Source organism: Homarus americanus, unplaced genomic scaffold (assembly GCF_018991925.1).
Source record: "Homarus americanus isolate GMGI-L3 unplaced genomic scaffold, GMGI_Hamer_2.0 scaffold37032, whole genome shotgun sequence".
In the NCBI taxonomy this organism is placed as follows: Eukaryota; Metazoa; Arthropoda; class Malacostraca; order Decapoda; family Nephropidae; genus Homarus; species Homarus americanus.
In genome coordinates, this window is record NW_024731852.1 from 2,143,283 (window position 1) to 2,162,727 (window position 19,445).

The window sequence follows — 19,445 nt, forward strand, 5'->3', positions numbered from 1 at the left end:
GATTTAGACATAATGATATAATATGCATTGAATACATTTACAGGGCTGTACAGTACATAAATCAGGAGTTGTTTATTATTTTAACACTAGATGGGATGGTGCTGTTCTTATATCTATCGGTGCGGGCTCTTATGGGCTGAATTTTGTTGTAGTGGCGGGCTGCGCGAGGTGGGCGGGGGACTACAGGTGGCAGGAGGTGGCGATGACGAGGATGGTGCAATAGTCCACTGCCAAACCTTGCTAGTGCTTGGTGGTGGAGGTCACTGAGGGATGGCATTTCCCGGGTGGAGAGAGCGTTGGTGTAGCCGGAGTATTCTGCGCCGAGCATGATTCTGCAGGCCCTTTTCTGTACCTTCTCTAGCTGACGTTGTTGGGTGGAGTTGAGAGAAGACGACCAGGCTGGAGACGCATACGTTAGTTTGGGGAGAATAAAGGCGTTGTAGATGGTCCTCAGCTCTGGCGTGGGTGTCCCAAGTGACCTAAGTTTTCGTAGTGTGTGTGTGTGTGTGTGTGTGTGTTCACAATTACTGAGAAACAATAAGGGATTAACAATCATAAAATTGAAGATGACCAAATGCTATTATGACACCAGTTCTCATATATTCCTACAGTTTACATAATTATACTATTTTTTTACCAATTATAGCTGTACCTAACTACACAATGACCTATAATAAGCACGAAACTAGTATGACAACTGGCATTCTCTATAATATCAAAATTGAATCATGAGATCTATTTTATATGATGGAGGGGGTCACGGTGACGTGTTACTGTGAGGGAGGGAGTCACCAAAAAGCAGCGAAGCTCACCATCTACCTATTCATCTGGTTCTCCTCCATCTCACCTGTTACTGAAGTGGAAGGATTCAAGGAGGAGGTGTCACCAGGCAACAGGTCACCGCAGTGAACATCATTTTATCATCATATTTGCCAATCATCATCTTCACGACCAAATAATTCTCAGCACAGTTGAAGAAATAATCCCACTCTGTTTCAACCACATCGGCGAAGTCATCTCCATTCCAAGTGTTTCCAGTTGCGACCGTCAAATCCTGACACGTGGAGGTTACCGTCCAGCCAACTACATCCTTGCACACATATTTCAAAGAGTCAGGTTCTTGCCATTTCATTAGACTTCCCCCTGAATCATAACCAAATATCTGCGCCATCACAGTATTGGCTGGGCACGTCTGGTTCGGTAGAAGTAGGCTTTCAGTGGTTCCGATTGAAAAACCTGGAAACTTCCTACAGTCAAGGTAATAGATCTTCCCTTGCTTTTCCGATCCCTTCTCCAGGATAACTGCTCCAATTCCCATGTCAACAGGACACGCATTGTTATATTCACTCTGTTCGTTCCTAACCAAACCCGATACCACGCTGGGCACAGTGGTGGTGGTCGTCGTAGGGGTATTCAAGGCCACGAGGGTGTTTATGTTGTTCTCTGTGGAAAGAAAAACGAAGTTACAAAAAAAAAATGGTTTTACTGACCACACGGAAAAGGAGGAAACTTACTAACAAAACAAAAGTAAAATATATGAATAATTTGAATAATTAAAAATATCTAGAAAGTTGAAAATACAACAGGGTTTGTGTACAACTGAAGAGAATCTCACACAAACTGAGCAAATGTTAACTAAATACCTTTCCTGGTGGTGGTGATGAGCTGACAAGAGCACTCAGAGCCCTGCTGAACATCCCGTAACTCACTGTATTAGTATTTAGTCACGTGAGTATGAAGAGGTCAACAACACTCATCTACAGTCATACTAAAACGAGTGATCAGATGTTGAATATGAGAGACTTCAAACTCTTCACGGGACACCTAGACTTATAAGCACAAATTAAGAACTGTAACCTATTAAATCAGTAACTAGTTAAGAATATGAATTATAAGGACAGGGGACCCAATTGTCTCTTGTCAGTTAACCAAGGGGTCATCATCATTATCATCATCATACCCTCCACGTACCTGTGTGAGAAACCCTACCATCCACCTAACTGTATACACCACCCCATCAGAATTCCAATACCTACCAAAATCCAGCTGGACGTAGTGTTTTATACCCAGTCCAGACGCCTGGAATGCATCGGTGATACTGTCGTAGACGGTGCAGTAGGTAGCAGCGGCCGTCTTCTCAATACTAAACACCTGGCAGCCTGATGTCGAGGAGCACCGGGCACCGCACGTCACTCGGCTTTCTACCTGCAGGTATAACGGGGCGCTATAATTATCGGTAAACAATGTCATTACTAGGATACAGTATTACCAGGATACAGTGTCATTATCAAAACAATGCTATACTTAATGTTTTGCTGAGAGAGAGACAGGTGTGTTTCGGGGAAGGAAGAGGGGTGTTGTCAGGGAGGCAGGTGTGTTGTCAGGGAAGCAGGTGTGTTGTCAGAGAAGCAGGTGTGTTGTCAGAGAAGCAGGTGTGTTGTCAGGGAAGCAGGTATGTTGTCAGGGAAGCAGGTGTGTTGTCAGGGAAGCAGGTGTGTTGTCAGGGAAGCAGGTGTGTTGTCAGGGAAGCAGGTATGTTGTCAGTGAGGCAGGGGTGTTGTCAGTGAGGCAGGGGTGTTGTGAGAAGTCTAGGGGTGTAGCTTACCCCTGCAACAGCAACAACATTGCCTTCGAGTATAATATCAAGCAATAATTTGTAGTTGGTGTTGGTGACGGTGGCAGCTCCTACCCAAACCAACACTCCCACAGCCAACACCATCAGCGAGGCTCCCCACATCTGAAATATAAATTGCAGTCATTATTTAACACACGCTCCAAAAAGTATCTTTACGGTTTTATGTTAGACAATATGACACAACGGACGAAGGATTTTCACAACCCTACCGAGACAACAGGAGTCACAGTGTTCATTTTGCATTTCATTGGACCCTCCGTAAAGATACTTTATGGAGAGTGTGTCCCCAAATCGATCCGTGAATTCAACTTATAATCTGGACATTGTAGGTTATATTATACAATGATGTTTACCAAGATGGATGTGAGTTTTTATTCAGCTTTAGACCTAAATAGATGTTCACTGTTATAGAAAAAAAGGGCTGACGAAAGAAGATAAAAGTAAGCGGGCGTTGCCGGACAGATGGCCGAAGGACATTTGGCCGGCGGATGTTTCACCGACGGACATTTGACCGAACGGACATCGAGCCGACGGACATTTGGCCGAACGGATAAATGGCCGAAAGGACATTTGGCCGAATGAACATATGGCCTTTTAATTTTTTTTTATTTTCCTTTCTTCTTTGCAATGTATTTTTTGTACATTTACTAAAGGATAAAATATATTAATTGTAATGTAATTGTTTAATAAAAATTGCTTCAGTCTTGTGTTTAATATCCGGTAGTCGTCGGAAATAATCAGCATTATTCAGAAACAATCAGTATTATTTTCCCCAATTTCAATTCAACTAGTGAATTACAAGGACTATGTGACCTTACAAAACATGAGGTCAGGTCAAAAACATGACATCCGCTAATCCACTCACCAACACCACCACAAACACAAAAGAAAGAGCGACGTAACTAGTCATGTTAAGTCAGGTCAAAAAAAAATGTATATCAAGCAAATGTATCACATTGTAATTATGTTATCTTTTTATCCTTTGTCTTATAAAGTAAATACAAGGCAAAAAAGACAGAAAAATAACAACAAAAATTAAAAAGGCCCTATATCCATTCAGCTAAATGTCCGTTCGGCCATTTATCCGTTCGGTCTATTGTCCTTTCGGCCAAATGTCCGTCGGCTCGATGTCCGTCGGTGAAACGTCCGTCGGCCAAATGTCCTTCGGCCATCTGTCCGGGAGGTGTAAGCGGGAGTATAGAGTGGTAGAGGGAAGCCGAGAACGATTTTGGATGAGGAAATGAGGGAACGTGGGAATGAGGAGTAATAAATGAGCCTAGGAAGTCTCACAAGGGTAGAGGTATTATGAAGCAAACCTCAATCCCAAGAACGGCTAGACGGTTGGCCCCTCTCCCCAACACCTCCTCCACACAGGAATAACAACACGTTCCCACCACATGTTACGCAAAGCAGTAACAACTGAGAGTCGTGGTCAAGTTAACCTTCACATCCACCAGTGATGTCCCAGGATACCCAGAGATAACCGCCCATAAGACCCAACAACAAAAGCCGAAAATGTATTCAGCTGTCCACCCTAGGATGCCCGGGAACTGTCAAGGATTAATGTCGAGGTTTCTCAAATCTTTCTTCTGTATTATCAGTATTATTCTTTTCAACTTGTAAGCATTTATTTCCCCCCAGGACCCAAATACTACACCTATTATAATAGGTGTAGTATTTATACCTATGATAATTATCATAGGTATAAATTTATATATGTTCGTGGTCTGTAAAACCTCGCTTGCATTGGTCGCAAGTGTGTCAGGACAACAATAGCGAAATACTTTACTTACTGGATGGATACACGCAGTCCTGGTAGTAACTCACAGCAACAGTGGGTCATCAGTTCCTTTAGTGTGGTGAGACCTAGTGAAGAGATCTAGGTGGTGATGGAGGTGAAAGGGGAGGGGGTCATCTCTCTGACGTCAAAGGCATATCTCTTACATCATAGGCACCTTCATAATGTCGTAGGTATATCTCTTACATCATAGGCACCTCCATAACGTCATAGGCTCTGATACCTCGCTGGTCCTTCTTTGTTTTCCTTTTTTTTCTCAAATATTCTCAGCAGTAATGGGTGCCACTAACTATTTCCTCACCATCTGTTATGTTCTTCCTGTGAATCGTGGATCACAGCCATGTAAACAATAGCCTCCTTCCATTTTCCTCTGTCACTCGTCCAATGTTGATTCAATGTTTTGTTTTGTTTTTTTCCCGGCACAAAGTTGATTTTCCTCCAACTGTTAATTTCCACCAATCGCAACACCAACCTAAAGCGCTCACTTGAGTATAATGACCTTGGTAACGTTATGAGCCTATTGACTATTGCTCGCATTTAGAGAAAAGCAAATTAATCTACGACTCTCAACATGGGTTTACAAAGGGAAAATCTTGTCTAACAAATCTGCTGACATTTTTTAGGAAAGTCTTCGAGGTAGTAGATAATGATGAAAATTACGATGTTATTTACTTAGACTTTAGCAAAGCATTTGACAGAGTACCGCATCAGAGGCTTCTGAGAAAAATTAAGGCTCATGGTATCGAGGGGAAAGTTTTAAATTGGATAAAATCATGGCTCACCGATAGAACGCAGAGGGTCAGCGTAGATGGTGTTAAATCTGAGTGGGATCGTGTAACCAGTGGGGTTCCCCAGGGGTCAGTACTAGGCCCACTCTTGTTCATAATCTACATAAACGATCTAGATACTGGGATGAGCAGTGACATAAGCAAGTTTGCGGATGACACCAAAATAGGGCGGCAGATTAATTCAGGGCAGGATGCAAATGCATTACAGGAGGATCTAAATAAACTGCAGGGGTGGTCTGAAAAATGGCAAATGAAATTCAACACCAACAAGTGCAGCGTACTTAATATTGGAAGAACAAATATTGTCAATGTATACAGCCTTAACAACATCAACCTAGAGAAGTCAACTTGTGAAAGAGACCTAGGGGTACTCGTAATCCCGGACCTACGGCCTAGAAAACAGTGAACATAAGAACGTAAGAATGGAGGAAACTGCAGCGGGCCTATTGGCCCATACTGGGCAGTCCCGTTTACACCCAACCCCTATTGCTCATATAAGCACCAACCTATGTTTGAAGCTATTCAGCGTATTCGAGTTAATGATGATATTTGGTAACGTGTTCCATTCATCCACTACTCTGTTTCCAAACCAGTGTTTACCTATTTCACGCCTAAATCTAAATTTGTCTAATTTAAAACCATTGTTACGAGTTCGCTCCTGGTTGGATAGTTTGAGTACCTTTGTAATGTCCTTTGTTTAGCCCTGCCTTCCACTTATACACCTCTATCAGGTCGCCCCTCGCTCTACGTCTCTCGAGGAGTGCAAATTAAGATGCTTTAACCTGTCTCTATACTCAAGGTTCCTAATGCCCGGGATTAGTCTTGTCATTCTCCTCTGAATTCTTTCCAAGGATTCTATATCCATTCTGTAATACGGTGACCAGAACTGAACTGCGTAATCCAGGTGTGGTCTCACAAGAGCAAGGTCTTCTCGGATTATTCCTTGACACTGGGTCATGCAGCTCGTTAACTCAGGGTGTGATTGTTGTGTTGTCGACAGCTTCTACACGTTAAACAAATTCACGCCTAGGTGGTCCTTGGGCCGGCATCCTCGATCTTGAGGGAAAACCATTGTGTGTAAATAATAATAATAATAATAATAATTAACGGTTTATTGAAAAAATTCTGCAGCCCGAAGGCTGAATATATACATTGGACATAAATGACCTATTACATACATTGGTGGTTTAACAAAAGCCTTCATTAGAGAAAGGTAAAGGAACATACAGTGAACATACAGATTAATGTAGGTGTTGAACAGCAAACTCGTAGTGCAGTAAGTCCCTCCCAGATGGTGTGCGTGTCTGTGTGTATATATGCCCCGTGTATGTAAATGCTTAGGAATCCTTCTTAACATGTATTGTACGTATGATTCCCAGCATGGCTTCACAAGTGGCCGTTCTTGCCTAAATAATCTATTAACATTCTTTTCATCAGTTTTCGAATCGGTGGACGAGGGGCACAATTATGATGTGGTATATCTCGACTTTAGCAAAGCCTTTGACAGAGTCCCCCACGAAAGATTAATTAGAAAGGTAGAAGCTCATGGCATCAAAGGGGACATCCTTAAATGGATTAGGGCGTGGTTACAGGACAGGAAACAGCGAGTGAGCATTAACGGCACTGTCCCATTGGAGCAACGTCACAAGTGGAGTTCCCCAAGGCTCAGTACTTGGACCATTATTATTTATTATATACATAAACGACATAGATATCGGCATTGACAGCAACATAAGTAAATTTGCTGAAGACACTAAAATAGGACGTGTTATCAAATCTGACGAGGACTCGGCAAAACTACAGGAAGATCTAAACAAATTTTTCGAATGGTCTGAAAAATGGCAGATAAAATTCAACGTCGACAAATGTAAAGTACTCAGTATAGGAGATGTAAACAGGGAAACCAGATACCAGATGAACAACGATGCCATAGAGAAATCCGACTGCGAGAGAGATTTAGGAGTAATGATAAGTAGGAACCTTAAGCCAAGTAAACAATGTGTTTTGCTCGTAAGAAGGCTAATAAAGTACTTGGGTTCATACAAAGGAGTGTTAGTTACAAGACTAGCGAGGTCATCCTAAAACTGTATCTTGCTCTTGTGAGACCACACCTGGATTACGCAGTTCAGTTCTGGTCACCGTATTACAGAATGGATATAGAATCCTTGGAAAGAATTCAGAGGAGAATGACAAGACTAATCCCGGGCATTAGGAACCTTGAGTATAGAGACAGGTTAAAGCATCTTAATTTGCACTCCCTTGAGACGTAGAACGAGGGGCGACCTGATAGAGTGTATAAGTGGAAGGCAGGGCTAAACAAAGGGGACATTACAAAGGTACTCAAACTATCCAACCAGGAGCGAACTCGTAACAATGGTTTTAAATTAGACAAATTTAGATTTAGGCGTGAAATAGGTAAACACTGGTTTGGAAACAGAGTAGTGGATGAATGGAACAAGTTACCAAATATCATCATTAACTCGAATGCGCTGAATTGCTTCAAACATAGGTTGGATGCTCATATGAGCAATAGGGGTTGGGTGTAAACGGGACTGCCCAGTATGGGCCAATAGGCTCGCTGCAGTTTCCTCCATTCTTATGTTCTTATGTTCTTATGTGTGCGTGTGCGTGTGTGTGTGTGCGCGCGCGCGTTTGTGTGTGCATGTGTGTGTGTGTGTGCGTGTGTGATGTTTGAATACTGTACTAACTAGTATTTATCGAGGAGAGAGGGGCAGTATCACGCTTGTGTTTTGTACGTAAGATTTGCACGCGTGTGTGTGTGTGTGTTGGGTAGAGGAGGAGGGGTGTGGGAGGGGGGAGCGGAATGTGCGTGTATGTTTACTTATGTACACACGTTCATAGCCACGTGTACCGGTTTTTATATGGTGTGTTATGTGTGTGTGTGTGTGTGTGTGTGTGTGTGTGTGTTTGTGTGTGTGTGTGTGTGTGTAGCTAGTCATATACATACACACACTGCCGCTCATAAATAATTAACGAGGCCCCAAAGACCACTGTGGTGAACATTAATAATGTTCTTTGTTGGTAGTAGAGCACTAGAACATAAGAACATAAGAAAATAAGGAGTCTGCAATAGGCCGGTTGGTCTGTGCATGGCAGCTCCTGTCGAGAGTTACTACCACTCTCTATCATCCATGAATCTATCCAGCCTCCTTTTGAAACTTTCCAGAGTTCCCGCACTTACTACAAAGTTGCTAAGCTTGTTCCACTCGTCCACCACCCTATTTGTGAACCAGGTTCTTCCTATCTCCCTCCTAAACCTAAACTTATCTAACTTGAATCCGTTGCTCCGAGTCCTATCCTGCTCGGATATTATAAGAACTTTATCTATATCCCCTTTATTGATTCCTTTCACCCACTTAAATACTTCTATCATATCTCCCCGCACTCTTCGTCTTTCTAGGGAATGCAAGTTAAGTTTCTTTAACCTATCCTGATATGGAAGGTTTCTAAGTCCCTGAATCATTTTTGTCATTCTTCGCTGCACCGACTCTAGTGAATTTATATCCATTCTATAATAGGGGCACCAGAACTGAATCGCATAATCGAGGTGCGGCCTAACTAGCGCAAGATATAGTTGCAATAAGACCTCTGCACTCTTGTTACTTACACTTCTAGATATAAAACCCAATACTCTGTTTGCCTTATTTCGAACATTAACGCACTGTTTTCTAGGCCGTAGGTCCGGGCTTACAAGTACCCCTAGGTCTCTTTCACAAGTCGACTTCTCTAGGTTGATGTTGTTTAGGCTGTATACATTATAAGTATTTGTTCTTCCAATATTAAGTTCGCTGCACTTGCTGGTGTTAAATTTCATTTGCCATTTTTCAGACCACCCCTGCAGTTTATTTAGATCCTCCTGTAATGCATTTGCATCCTGCCCTGAATTAATTTGCCGCCCTATTTTGGTGTCATCCGCAAACTTGCTAATGTCACTGCTGATCCCAGTATCTAAATCGTATATGTAGATTATGAACAAGAGTGGGCCTAGTACTGACCCCTGGGGAACCCCACTGGTTACACGGCCCCACTCAGATTTAACACCATCTACGCTGACCCTCTGCGTTCTATCGGTGAGCCATGATTTTATCCAATTTAAAACTTTCCCCTCGATACCATGAGCCTTAATTTTTCTCAGAAGCCTCTGATGCGGTACTCTGTCAAATGCTTTGCTAAAGTCTAAGTAAATAACATCGTAATTTTCGTCATTATCTACTACCTCGAAGACTTTCCTAAAAAACGTTAGCAGATTTGTTAGACAAGATTTTCCCTTTGTAAACCCATGTTGAGAGTCGTAGATTAATTTGCTTTTCTCTAGATGCGATCGGATGCTATCTGCTATAATTGATTCAAGAAATTTCCCCACTACTGACGTCAAACTGATCGGCCGGTAATTTGACGCTGATGCTCTGTCTCCCTTTTTAAATATGGGTACTACATTCGCCTGTTTCCACAACTCTGGCACAACTCCAGTGTCTAATGATTTTGTAAATAAATTTACGAGGGGTCCGCTAATCTGTTCCCTACACTCTTTTAAGACTCGAGGAAAAATTTCATCCGGCCCTGGGGATTTTGTGTTCTTTAGTTTATTTATCTTCTTAAGAACATCCTCTTTTCTGATGGTGATATTCTTTAATTTCTCTTCTTCCTTTCCCTTAAATATCAGTTCCACCTCCGGAATTTCATCGCAAATTTCTTCTGTGAAAACTGATAAGAAGTAGCTGTTCAATGCTTTGCTCATGTCTTCACTGCCATTTATCAATTCTCCCCTCCCTGACTTTAAAGGCCCAACTTTGTCCTTGACCTTTGTCCTATATACCTGGAAAAATCCCTTGGGATTCGCCTTGGATTCTCTTGCTATTTTGATTTCATAGTCTCTCTTTGCTTTCCTTACATTTTTCTTAACATTCCTAGATAGTTCATTATACCTGTTTCTGAGCTGCTCCTCCCCTCCCTTTAATTTCTTATATATTCCTTTCTTTATTCCTATGTCATGTTTAAGTTTTCTGGTCATCCACCTTGGCTCATTCTTATTTGACCTAATTTTTCTGTATGGTATATTTTGTTCTTGTGCTTTATGTAGTATACTGGTGAATATATTATAGTCATGATCAATTGTTGCGTCATCTATGATCTCACCACTTCCTACTGGGGACTGATGTGACTGTTCCCAGGTGACCTCACCTAGGTACTTTCTTAACCCCTGATAATCCGCCAACCGAAAGTTTGGGACTCTGACCATATTGTCATTGTTTTTCGTTTCCCAATTTAGGGTAAACCTGATTTCTCTGTGATCACTGTTACCTAGTTCTTCCCCTACTGTGATATCTCTGATAATATTTTCTTTATTTGTTAATACTAGGTCTAATATATTGTCACCTCTAGTAGGTTCTGTAATTAGTTGTTTCAAAAAATTGTCCTGTACTGCGTCTAGGAAGTCTTCAGATTCATAGTCGCCTACAATGTTGTCCCAGTCAATATTTCTGAAGTTGAAATCCCCCATAATGCATAGGTTGTTATATTTTGCTGCCCTACTCATTTCCTGCCATATGGGCTGAGCTGCTTCTTTGCTAAGACTTGGGGGCCTGTAAATCACTCCCATAATTAGTTTTTCTCTTCCTTCCGTGATTTCTACCCACACAGACTCGGTTCCTATTTCACCCTTTATTGAATTATTAGTACAACATTTTAATGTATCCTTGACGAAGAGTGCGACCCCTCCCCCCTTCCTACCTTCCCTGTCCTTGTGAAAAGGTTGTACCCTTCTATGTGGTACTCTGATAAAAAAATTTTGCTCGCCAGATTCATCCAAGTTTCGGTGATTGCTATGACGTCTACATTCTCGGTACATACAACCGCTCTCAGCAAGTCTATTTTATTTCTAACGCTCCTACTGTTTGTATAGTATACATTTAAACCTACCCTTCCCTAGTCCTGTTTTACCCCTTGTCCTGAGCAACTAATTTTACTTCCCAGGACCTGCTTGTTTTTTGATTCCCACTTTCCCCGACCCCTCTCTACTGGCGAAACCCCCCCTTCGGAGTGACAATTTCACGCTCCAGGGATGCAGACAACGTCTTTACCCCCTCACGAGACAAGTGTACTCCGTCGCGACAGTACAGGTAGTCGTTGCCATAGAATCGTTGCCAGTTATCAATGAATGCCCAACCATTGTTTGCACAATGTTTTTCCAGTCGGCAATTAATAGCAATTGCCCTGGACAGCCATTCACGACCAACCCCTCTTCTAGGCAAGACACCACATACTATCGGGATCCCTCCCCTATCTCTAATCTTCCCCAGCGCCTCTCTATACCTCTTGAAAAGTTCCTCACTCCTAACCTTACCTATGTCGTTTCCTCCCACACTAAGACACACTACTGGATTGGTACCCTCCCCTGACCTGACCTAACAAACTAATAAAGAATGAATGAGACTTTAATACCATATAAGGATTTTGTTCAGTTAAATTTTTGTTAAAGTTGATTTAGCCTTCGTAATAGTACAGGTAAAGGTAGTGGGATTTTGTCCAGTTGATTAATATTGTGGTGGAGTTATGTCCAATGGGTGTTATGTCCAATGGGTGTTATGTCCTGTGTGTGTGTTTTGTACCCTTGTGTGTTGATACATTGCAGAGCCGTGTGTGTGTGTGGGGGGGTCAGGTATAACTAGGAAAGAACAAGTAAGCTTATTGATTCAACGTGTGTGTGTGTGTGTTTTAATCTTGTTTTTTCGTTAAGTCTTGTCGTTATTTTTGTGTTTATTATTTATTATTATTATTATTATTATTATTATTTATCATATTATTATTATTATTATTATTATTATTATTTATCATATTATCATTATTATTATTATTATTATTATTAATTATTATAAAACTTGGTGCGAATTATACTTTCCTCCCCCACGCCTTCTCCCCACGCAACGCCTTCTCCCTCCCCCACGCCACCTGCCTCCATCCACGCCCTCCCTGTCTCTTTACCCACACACCCTCCATCTCTTCCCTCATCTGTGTCTCCCTTCTCCTTCTCGTCTCCTTCCTATCCATTTATAACACTATCGTCTCCCCCTGTCTCTACCCTCTTCTCCCCCTCCTCTCCTTATCTCCCTTCTTATTATCCTCCTCCTTTCCCAACTCTTTCTCTCTCTCTCTCTTCCATAACCTCTCTCATCTTCCTCCTTCTCTCCCTTTCCAGACCTCCCCCTTTTTTCCTCCTCCTCTCCCTGCCTTCCTTCCCAACTCTCTCTCTCTCTCTTTTCCATAAGCTCTCCCCTCTTCCTCCTGTCCTTCCCTCCCTTTCTCCCTCCCTACCCCTCCCTCTTCTCCCCTCTCCATCATTCTCACCTCTCTTCACTCTCCTTCTCATTCATTCTTTCTAACCTTCCCTTTCTTCCCCCTTCCTCCTCTCCCCACTCATAACAATAATGGCGACTGGGGGACAACGAACCTATTTTTGTTTTATTTTTATTTAGAGAGAAAAAATATTGCCGTCCTTCGCTCATCTGGCAAAATAAACGGATGAATAATATTGACGGAAAAAAATAATTAATGGTTTTAGGAAGGGAGGAAATGTTTTGGTTTATTCTGTTCTTATTTATTTATTTATTGGATTATTTATTTATTTTATTTATTTATTGGATTATTTTTTTTATTTATTGGATTATTTATATATTTATTTATTGTTGTATTTTTATTTCATTATTTATTTATTTTTTTTTCATTTATTTATTTTTTCTTATTTATTGGCTTATGAATTTTTATTTATTTTTCTATATTTACTTATTATATATTTTATTTCTGATTTATCCTGTGTTCCTCGTTGTGTGTTCCTCGTTGTGTGTTCCTCGTTGTGTGTTCCTCGTTGTGTGTTCATCGTTTTGTGTTCTTCGTTGTGTGTTCATCGTTGTGTATTCATCGTTTTGTGCTCTTCGTTGTGTGTTCATAAGAACATAAACATAAGAAAATAAGGAGTCTGCAATAGGCCGGTTGGCCTGTGCATGGCAGCTCCTGTCGAGAGTTACTACCACTCTCTGTCATCCATGAATCTATCTAGCCTCCTTTTGAAACTTTCCAGAGTTCCAGCACTTACTACAAAGTTGCTAAGCTTGTTCCACTCGTCCACCACCCTATTTGTAAACCAGTCGGTGAAGCGAAGAATGACGAAAATGATTCCGGGACTTAGAAACCTTCCATATCAGGATAGGTTAAAGAAACTAAACTTGCATTCCCTAGAAAGACGAAGAGTGTGGGGAGATATGATAGAAGTATTTAAGTGGGTGAAAGGAATCAATAAAGGGGATATAGATAAAGTTCTTATAATATCCGAGCAGGATAGGACTCGGAGCAACGGATTCAAGTTGGATAAGTTTAGGTTTAGGAGGGAGATAGGAAGAAACTGGTTCACAAATCGGGTGGTGGACGAGTGGAACAAGCTTAGCAACTTTGTAGTAAGTGCGGGAACTCTGGAAGGTTTCAAAAGGAGGCTAGATAGATTCATGGATGATAAAGAGTGGTAGTAACTCTCGACAGGAGCTGCCATGCACAGGCCAACCGGCCTATTGCAGACTCCTTATTTTCTTATGTTTATGTTCTTATGTACATAAAAACCCTCAAAGAGCAAAGTGTTTTCGGTAAGTACCAACACGCCACAATGACGTTTCGGTGTGTTGGTTCGTTTGTCTCTCGCTGAACGACATATGTCTCAGGGAATATAACAAACCTGATAAAGACTGACCTTCCTGATGATAAGAGCGAGGAGGAGGATCACTAGGCAGCTCAGACACACACACTGCTCTTCACCAGGGTGTGCTTAACATGTTACCCCTCACATACGCAACGCTAGCAATAGTAGTTTCAGCAGCAGTAGCAACAGGAGCACCGGCAGCAGTGGTGGTTGTTGTAGTAGTGGTTGTCAATAGACTGTCTGGTGCGTGGCTTTAACGAAGTCGACATCTCAGCTACACCGCGCACCTCCCTCGCTCAATGACCAATAAAAATCCAGATACGTTCCACTCACTTTACGCTGCTCCTTACTGGCTCTTGGAAAAGATCTAAAGAAGGACTGCGGATAATCCAAATACATACATAAAATGCTAGTGACAGGGGGGAAGGAGGTTCAGGGGAAGGATAAAGGGAGGATTGAAGTGAATTTTAGGAGGAGAAAATAGGTGCAGTGGCTAAACACCGCTTGCGTGAGGGAGTTTAAGTTGGAGGCAGCAGCAACTCGCCTGGACTCGGCTAGGAGGCGGCAGGACAGAGTCAGGTTAGCGTCAGGTCAAGCGTCAGGTGCGTGTTGGGTTGGGCCATGGTTTCTCAGTGCTTGGTCGGCTTGATTGTGTGTGGTATTTTCTTGTTTGGAGGAAATGTCTTGGTTTTCTGTCTTGGTATTCTTCTTAGCTTAATGTAGATTTTCTTCTAACTCTCCTCCTCTTCTTGCTCTCTTGAAGTGTCCATTCATTCGTTGTTCGTCTTCCTCGTGTCTTATGTCCTCATAGGTGTGGAAGAAGTCGGAGACGGTGAGGTTGACCACGTGGGCTTCAGCTCCACGGGCCTCGTGGTGTTCTTGATTCTGTGTGGCGGGTGTCTTTTCTTGAGTTTTCTTTTCTTGGGTTTTCTTTTCTTGGTTTTTCTTTTCTACTGGTTTTTTCTTGTCTTGGGAGCGTACAGCAAAGAGGGCCTCTTTGTAGCTCAGTTTCTTGTCGAGTCGAGCCTTGGCTATCCTGCATTCCTCCTTCCATTTCGAGCAGGTCCGATCGGCGGAGGAATGTGGGCCGCCACAGGCAGCGCATCTTTTTACTGTGTTGGGGTACAAGTGCTCCTGGCAGATGATCGGAAATGACGTCATGGAATGCACCTACTGTACTGTCAGGAGCCAGCAGCCAACCCACTTGAACACTATCTCCTCGACTGCGAAGTCACACAAAGCCTCCGAAACAGAACTCAAAACTTCCAAGAAGCACACACAACACCAGCGGCCACTCTAACCCGAAAGGCCCCAACAGACCACATTCACCACCTACTCCGGGTCATCACACGATACCCACCACCCAGATAGCTTAGAAAGTATCCTCTCCCAGCAAGTGCGGACCCCAGTTCGGGGGGCGCGCCACTCCGAAACTGACCACGTCCAAGAGTGGGGGTTGGTGGTAAGCGTCCACTGATCGGGGGTCCGCTCACACTTGCAACCTGCAGTATCCTTCCATATCTGCAGGTAGGACAACCTCCAATCCCAATCCGGTCTGGCTGCTCCAGGAGCTCCAGCCGGAACCACCGAATGGGCCGCCTATAGGCAAAGGCCCGTGTCGGACTACGGTACGACAATCTCAACAACAACAACAACTAAGTAATTACAGTGCAGCGTGAGCCACCGCTGAGAGAAGACGTATGTCGTATTTACTCCCGACCCACGTGCTTCCCACCTGCTCATGACGGCGCTTAACCAGACTTACTGTCGCCACACACGCCACCCTCTCTCTGACATGGATATCTCGTCTCTGTTGAATTGACTTGCTTGTTTCTCTGTGTTTTAGGCTCACATTTCTTAGTGCCCTCACCGATTATCCCAGTATTAACGAACCCTGCGGGAACTGTCGTTAGGACAGGCCACAAAGGGGCCCCTTAGAGGGGTGTGAACTGGGCCGGTGAGTTTAGCTGATAGGGTAGAGTAGGCTCCTCCTTTTTTTGGAGGTCCTGTTGCAAAACCACAGCCACCAACCTACGATCCCCCTGGAGGTTGGCTACGGCACTGGTCCTAGGGCAACAAGGAACTAGGTAGGTATAGTGAGCCTTAACTGTCAATCTATTGATTTAAGACGAGCGAGAGAGACGTACCCAATGGAAGGAAAATGCCACAAGAGGCTTCGGAAGGAAGAAGACTTCTCGGACATGGACAATATGTCCCCTGCAATCCACCCCGTGGCAGAACCACCCACCGTCGCGAATCCGAATGTGACAAAGTACAAGATTCCCAAGGAAACCGAGTTCGACCATGCATACGAGGTAGTAGTAGCACTGGAACTGGAATTCAAGAACATCAAGTTCAGTGTGAACCCCAATCTAGTTGGAGACCTGATACTTTCCCCTCAAGACAACAACACAGCCAAGATCCTCAGCGAGGTCACCAATCTCAACGGGAGGACGGTCAAGATAATACCATTAGACCCCGAGGAGAAAACAACCAGAATGGTCCTACTACGATATCCTCTGGAACTACCTGTAGAAGTCATCGTAAAACATCCAAAAGTGACCAAGGCAGAGCGCTGTGTTTCGAGTCAGGACAAAGCACAGACCAGGCAAGTGCTAGTGGACATCAAGGGGACAGTCCCAGAGGAGCTAGACCTAGGCAACTGGGGGACTTACAAGTTACGTCTTTTTGTCCCAGAACCACTACGATGCTACAAATGTCAGAAATTTGGACATCACCAATCCAGGTGCCACAAAAATGTGAGATGTGGCATTTGCAGTCAAAGCCACATGACAGAATTGTGTATTCAAAAACACAAGGACGGAACCATCACGACAGCCAAGTGCCCAAATTGTGGAAAGAAACATCACGCTTGGAGCACATCATGCCCAGAGAGGAGAGAGCGGATGAAAGTTGCAATGGCAAAAATTCAACCACAATACAGAACACAAGCACCTCAGAGCACATTCGTGTGGGGTCAACAGCGACAGAATACGGTCAACCCAACACCCACTCCGCCCCAACTGTCAGAGGATTCCTTCCCTCCACTTCCTCCACCAGGATTCAGGACAAAACTGAAGACACCGGGACAAAATCAGTCCATGTAGGAAACCATGACAAACCGGTGGACTCCCCAACCGCAGGTCCAGAGCTGTGTAGCAGTAAAAGGACAGAACAATCCAGTATTGGTGGAGAACACCATATTGCCTGGGACACTGCAACCCCTTCAGGCGACCACCCAACTGAATACACCCCAGCCTGCCAATCTACAAGCGGCATTCACCGAAGAACAAATAAAACAGATGATCACTATTATGATAGTGACTTTCTCCACGATAATGAAGACACAAGATACCAGCACCGAAAATATAATAAATGCAGTTATGACACAGCTCACAGAAAAGATGCAGGGAGACCAGACCCCCAAAACTCCACAACTATAAGTGGAACAGACGACGCCCTTGAGACAGAGACAGACATCAGACAAGAGGATGAACTTGCCATCCAAGAGATCACTCAAAACCGTGAAGCCTCCAGCCCCTTGCAACAGATCACGAGGAACAGAACAACAAGCACAGACCGTCAGCAAACACACGATCACAGACAAGAGCGACAGCACCCTGAAGAGAGAAGAAAAAACTCCCGAGGTTCCACCTCCTGCTCCTCCTTCAGAGCAGGTGCCCAAGAAACAGCCACCACCCCTAACGGACGAGGAGGAGAGCGACTCAACCATGAACGCCGAGAGCAACTACAGCACCAGCGACGAGGAGATAATGATAGAATAGCTTCACCTCCTTGTAATCTCAAGATAACACAGTGGAATGTACAAGGCCTGTCCAACAAACGGCATACTGTACAAGCAGCAGTCATAGCTAACAATATTGATGTCCTCATTCTGCAAGAAACAATGATGTCCAAAAATAAACAATTCCGCTTGCCTGGATACCAACCGTACTCTGTACCAAAGGGGTCCAACTCCCATGGCAGCATGATTCTCGTCAGGGCGACCATCCCCAGTTCAGAAGTAGAACCAGTTCACTGTGGAGATGGAGTAGAGGCACAAGCTGTTCGGATGCACCTGGCAAACGACAGTCTTGTAGTATACAATATCTATTAACCGTCTACCAAACGACTAGAAGCCGGTGAACTACTGACACAAGCAACACAGGAACTTGTGCTCATTGCTGGGGACTTTAATGCCCACCATCCAACGATCAATTCGACCGCAAAAATCAATGAGGATGGTATTCACCTAGTGGAACTGCTGACAGATGTTCCAGAAATAGCGCTCATTAATACTGGGGAACCAACACACATACTGGGAGGAATACTGGACCTCACATTTATCTCCACTGAGCTCGTTCCAGTAGCTCAGTGGGAGATGGATGATGAACTGACCGGTGACCACTTTGCAACGACAACTACTTTGAGAATGGAACTACTCCCTCCTCCCCCACGTCCGCCACCCAGATGGAATACCAAGAAAGCAAATTGGAAATTATATCAAGATGAACTCCAAAAATGGTTTTCGAACTATGAACCAGCAGAAGATATTGACCAACTAAACCAGGACCTTACTGGTGCCATACAACATGCAGCAGAGAAAGCAATACCAAAAACAAACCCTACAAATAGACACCACAAAGACTAATGGTTCTACAATGACGAAGTCAGAGAACAGAATCACAGAATCAACACATTCAGAAGACATCTCCGACTATACCCTTCCCCTGAGGGAGTGAAACTCTTGAGAGCTGCTGTCCAACATGCTTGTCAAATTACTCAGAAAATTAGGGAAGACAAATGGCTCGAGTGGTGCGCAACGTTTAATGCACACACCAGCCTGAGTGAACTCTGGAGAAATCTCAGGACAGCAACAGGAAAACTGAACAGATCTCCAGCCCTCCCCCCAGCCACTACAGGAAGCAAATCGCTTGGCAGAGCATTTTGCAGAACGTTCGTCATCAGCTCAACTACCTCCTGAAATAAGACTTCATCTACAGCAAGTACAATTGGAGAGAGAAGTAGTAGTCAGACATGCAATTGAGCAAGCTGACACTACAGACTGTCTGTTTACTATAGAAGAAATCAGAAGGGCCAGGAAAACAAGCAAGGACACCGCTCCTGGCAGTGATGGTATTACCTATTCATTACTCAGCAATGCAGGACCGGCTGGTGAACTTGCTCTTCTAACAGTTATAAACGCATCATGGTCAGCAGGCAAACTCCCGTCAGCTTGTAAAAGAGCAAACATTGTTCCTATTCCCAAACCCAATAATCCCCAGAATTTCAGACCAATATCACTAACAGCATGCATCGGCAAATCCACCGAAAGGATGGTCCTTACACGACTCCTCTGGAAAATTGGACCACTTCACCACAATATCTTTGGATTCACCAAAGGTCTCAGCACTGCACACAGTTTGGTCACTCTCCTGGGATCGATTGGACAAAATAAGGCAATTGTAGTATTCCTTGATCTAGAGAAAGCATTTGAGCTGGCAAATGCACAGGCCATTG

General features: G+C 43.6%; 1 protein-coding gene across 1 annotated transcript; it reads right to left on the reverse strand.

The window, feature by feature from the left end:
• Positions 1-466: 466 nt before the first annotated feature.
• On the reverse strand, positions 467-14,143 carry LOC121867887. The gene is made up of 4 exons (XM_042368008.1): positions 13,977-14,143; positions 2,606-2,737; positions 2,037-2,205; positions 467-1,443 (listed from the first exon to the last, which is right to left on the reverse strand). The coding sequence occupies exons 2-4, from the start codon at positions 2,735-2,737 to the stop codon at positions 869-871; spliced, it is 876 nt and encodes a 291-aa protein (XP_042223942.1). The 5' UTR covers positions 13,977-14,143; the 3' UTR covers positions 467-868.
• Between the last annotated feature and the right edge of the window lie 5,302 nt (positions 14,144-19,445).

Excerpts from the sequence above, each read along its gene's own strand:
- LOC121867887 (XM_042368008.1), bottom strand. The coding sequence starts at position 2,737 with ATGTGGGGAGCCTCGCTGATGGTGTTGGCTGTGGGAGTGTTGGTTTGG. Across the intron at positions 2,206-2,605 it reads ATGTTGTTGCTGTTGCAGGG|GTAGAAAGCCGAGTGACGTG; the intron begins GTAAGCTACACC and ends TTATACCTGCAG. Across the intron at positions 1,444-2,036 it reads CTACGTCCAGCTGGATTTTG|AGAACAACATAAACACCCTC; the intron begins GTAGGTATTGGA and ends TTCTTTCCACAG.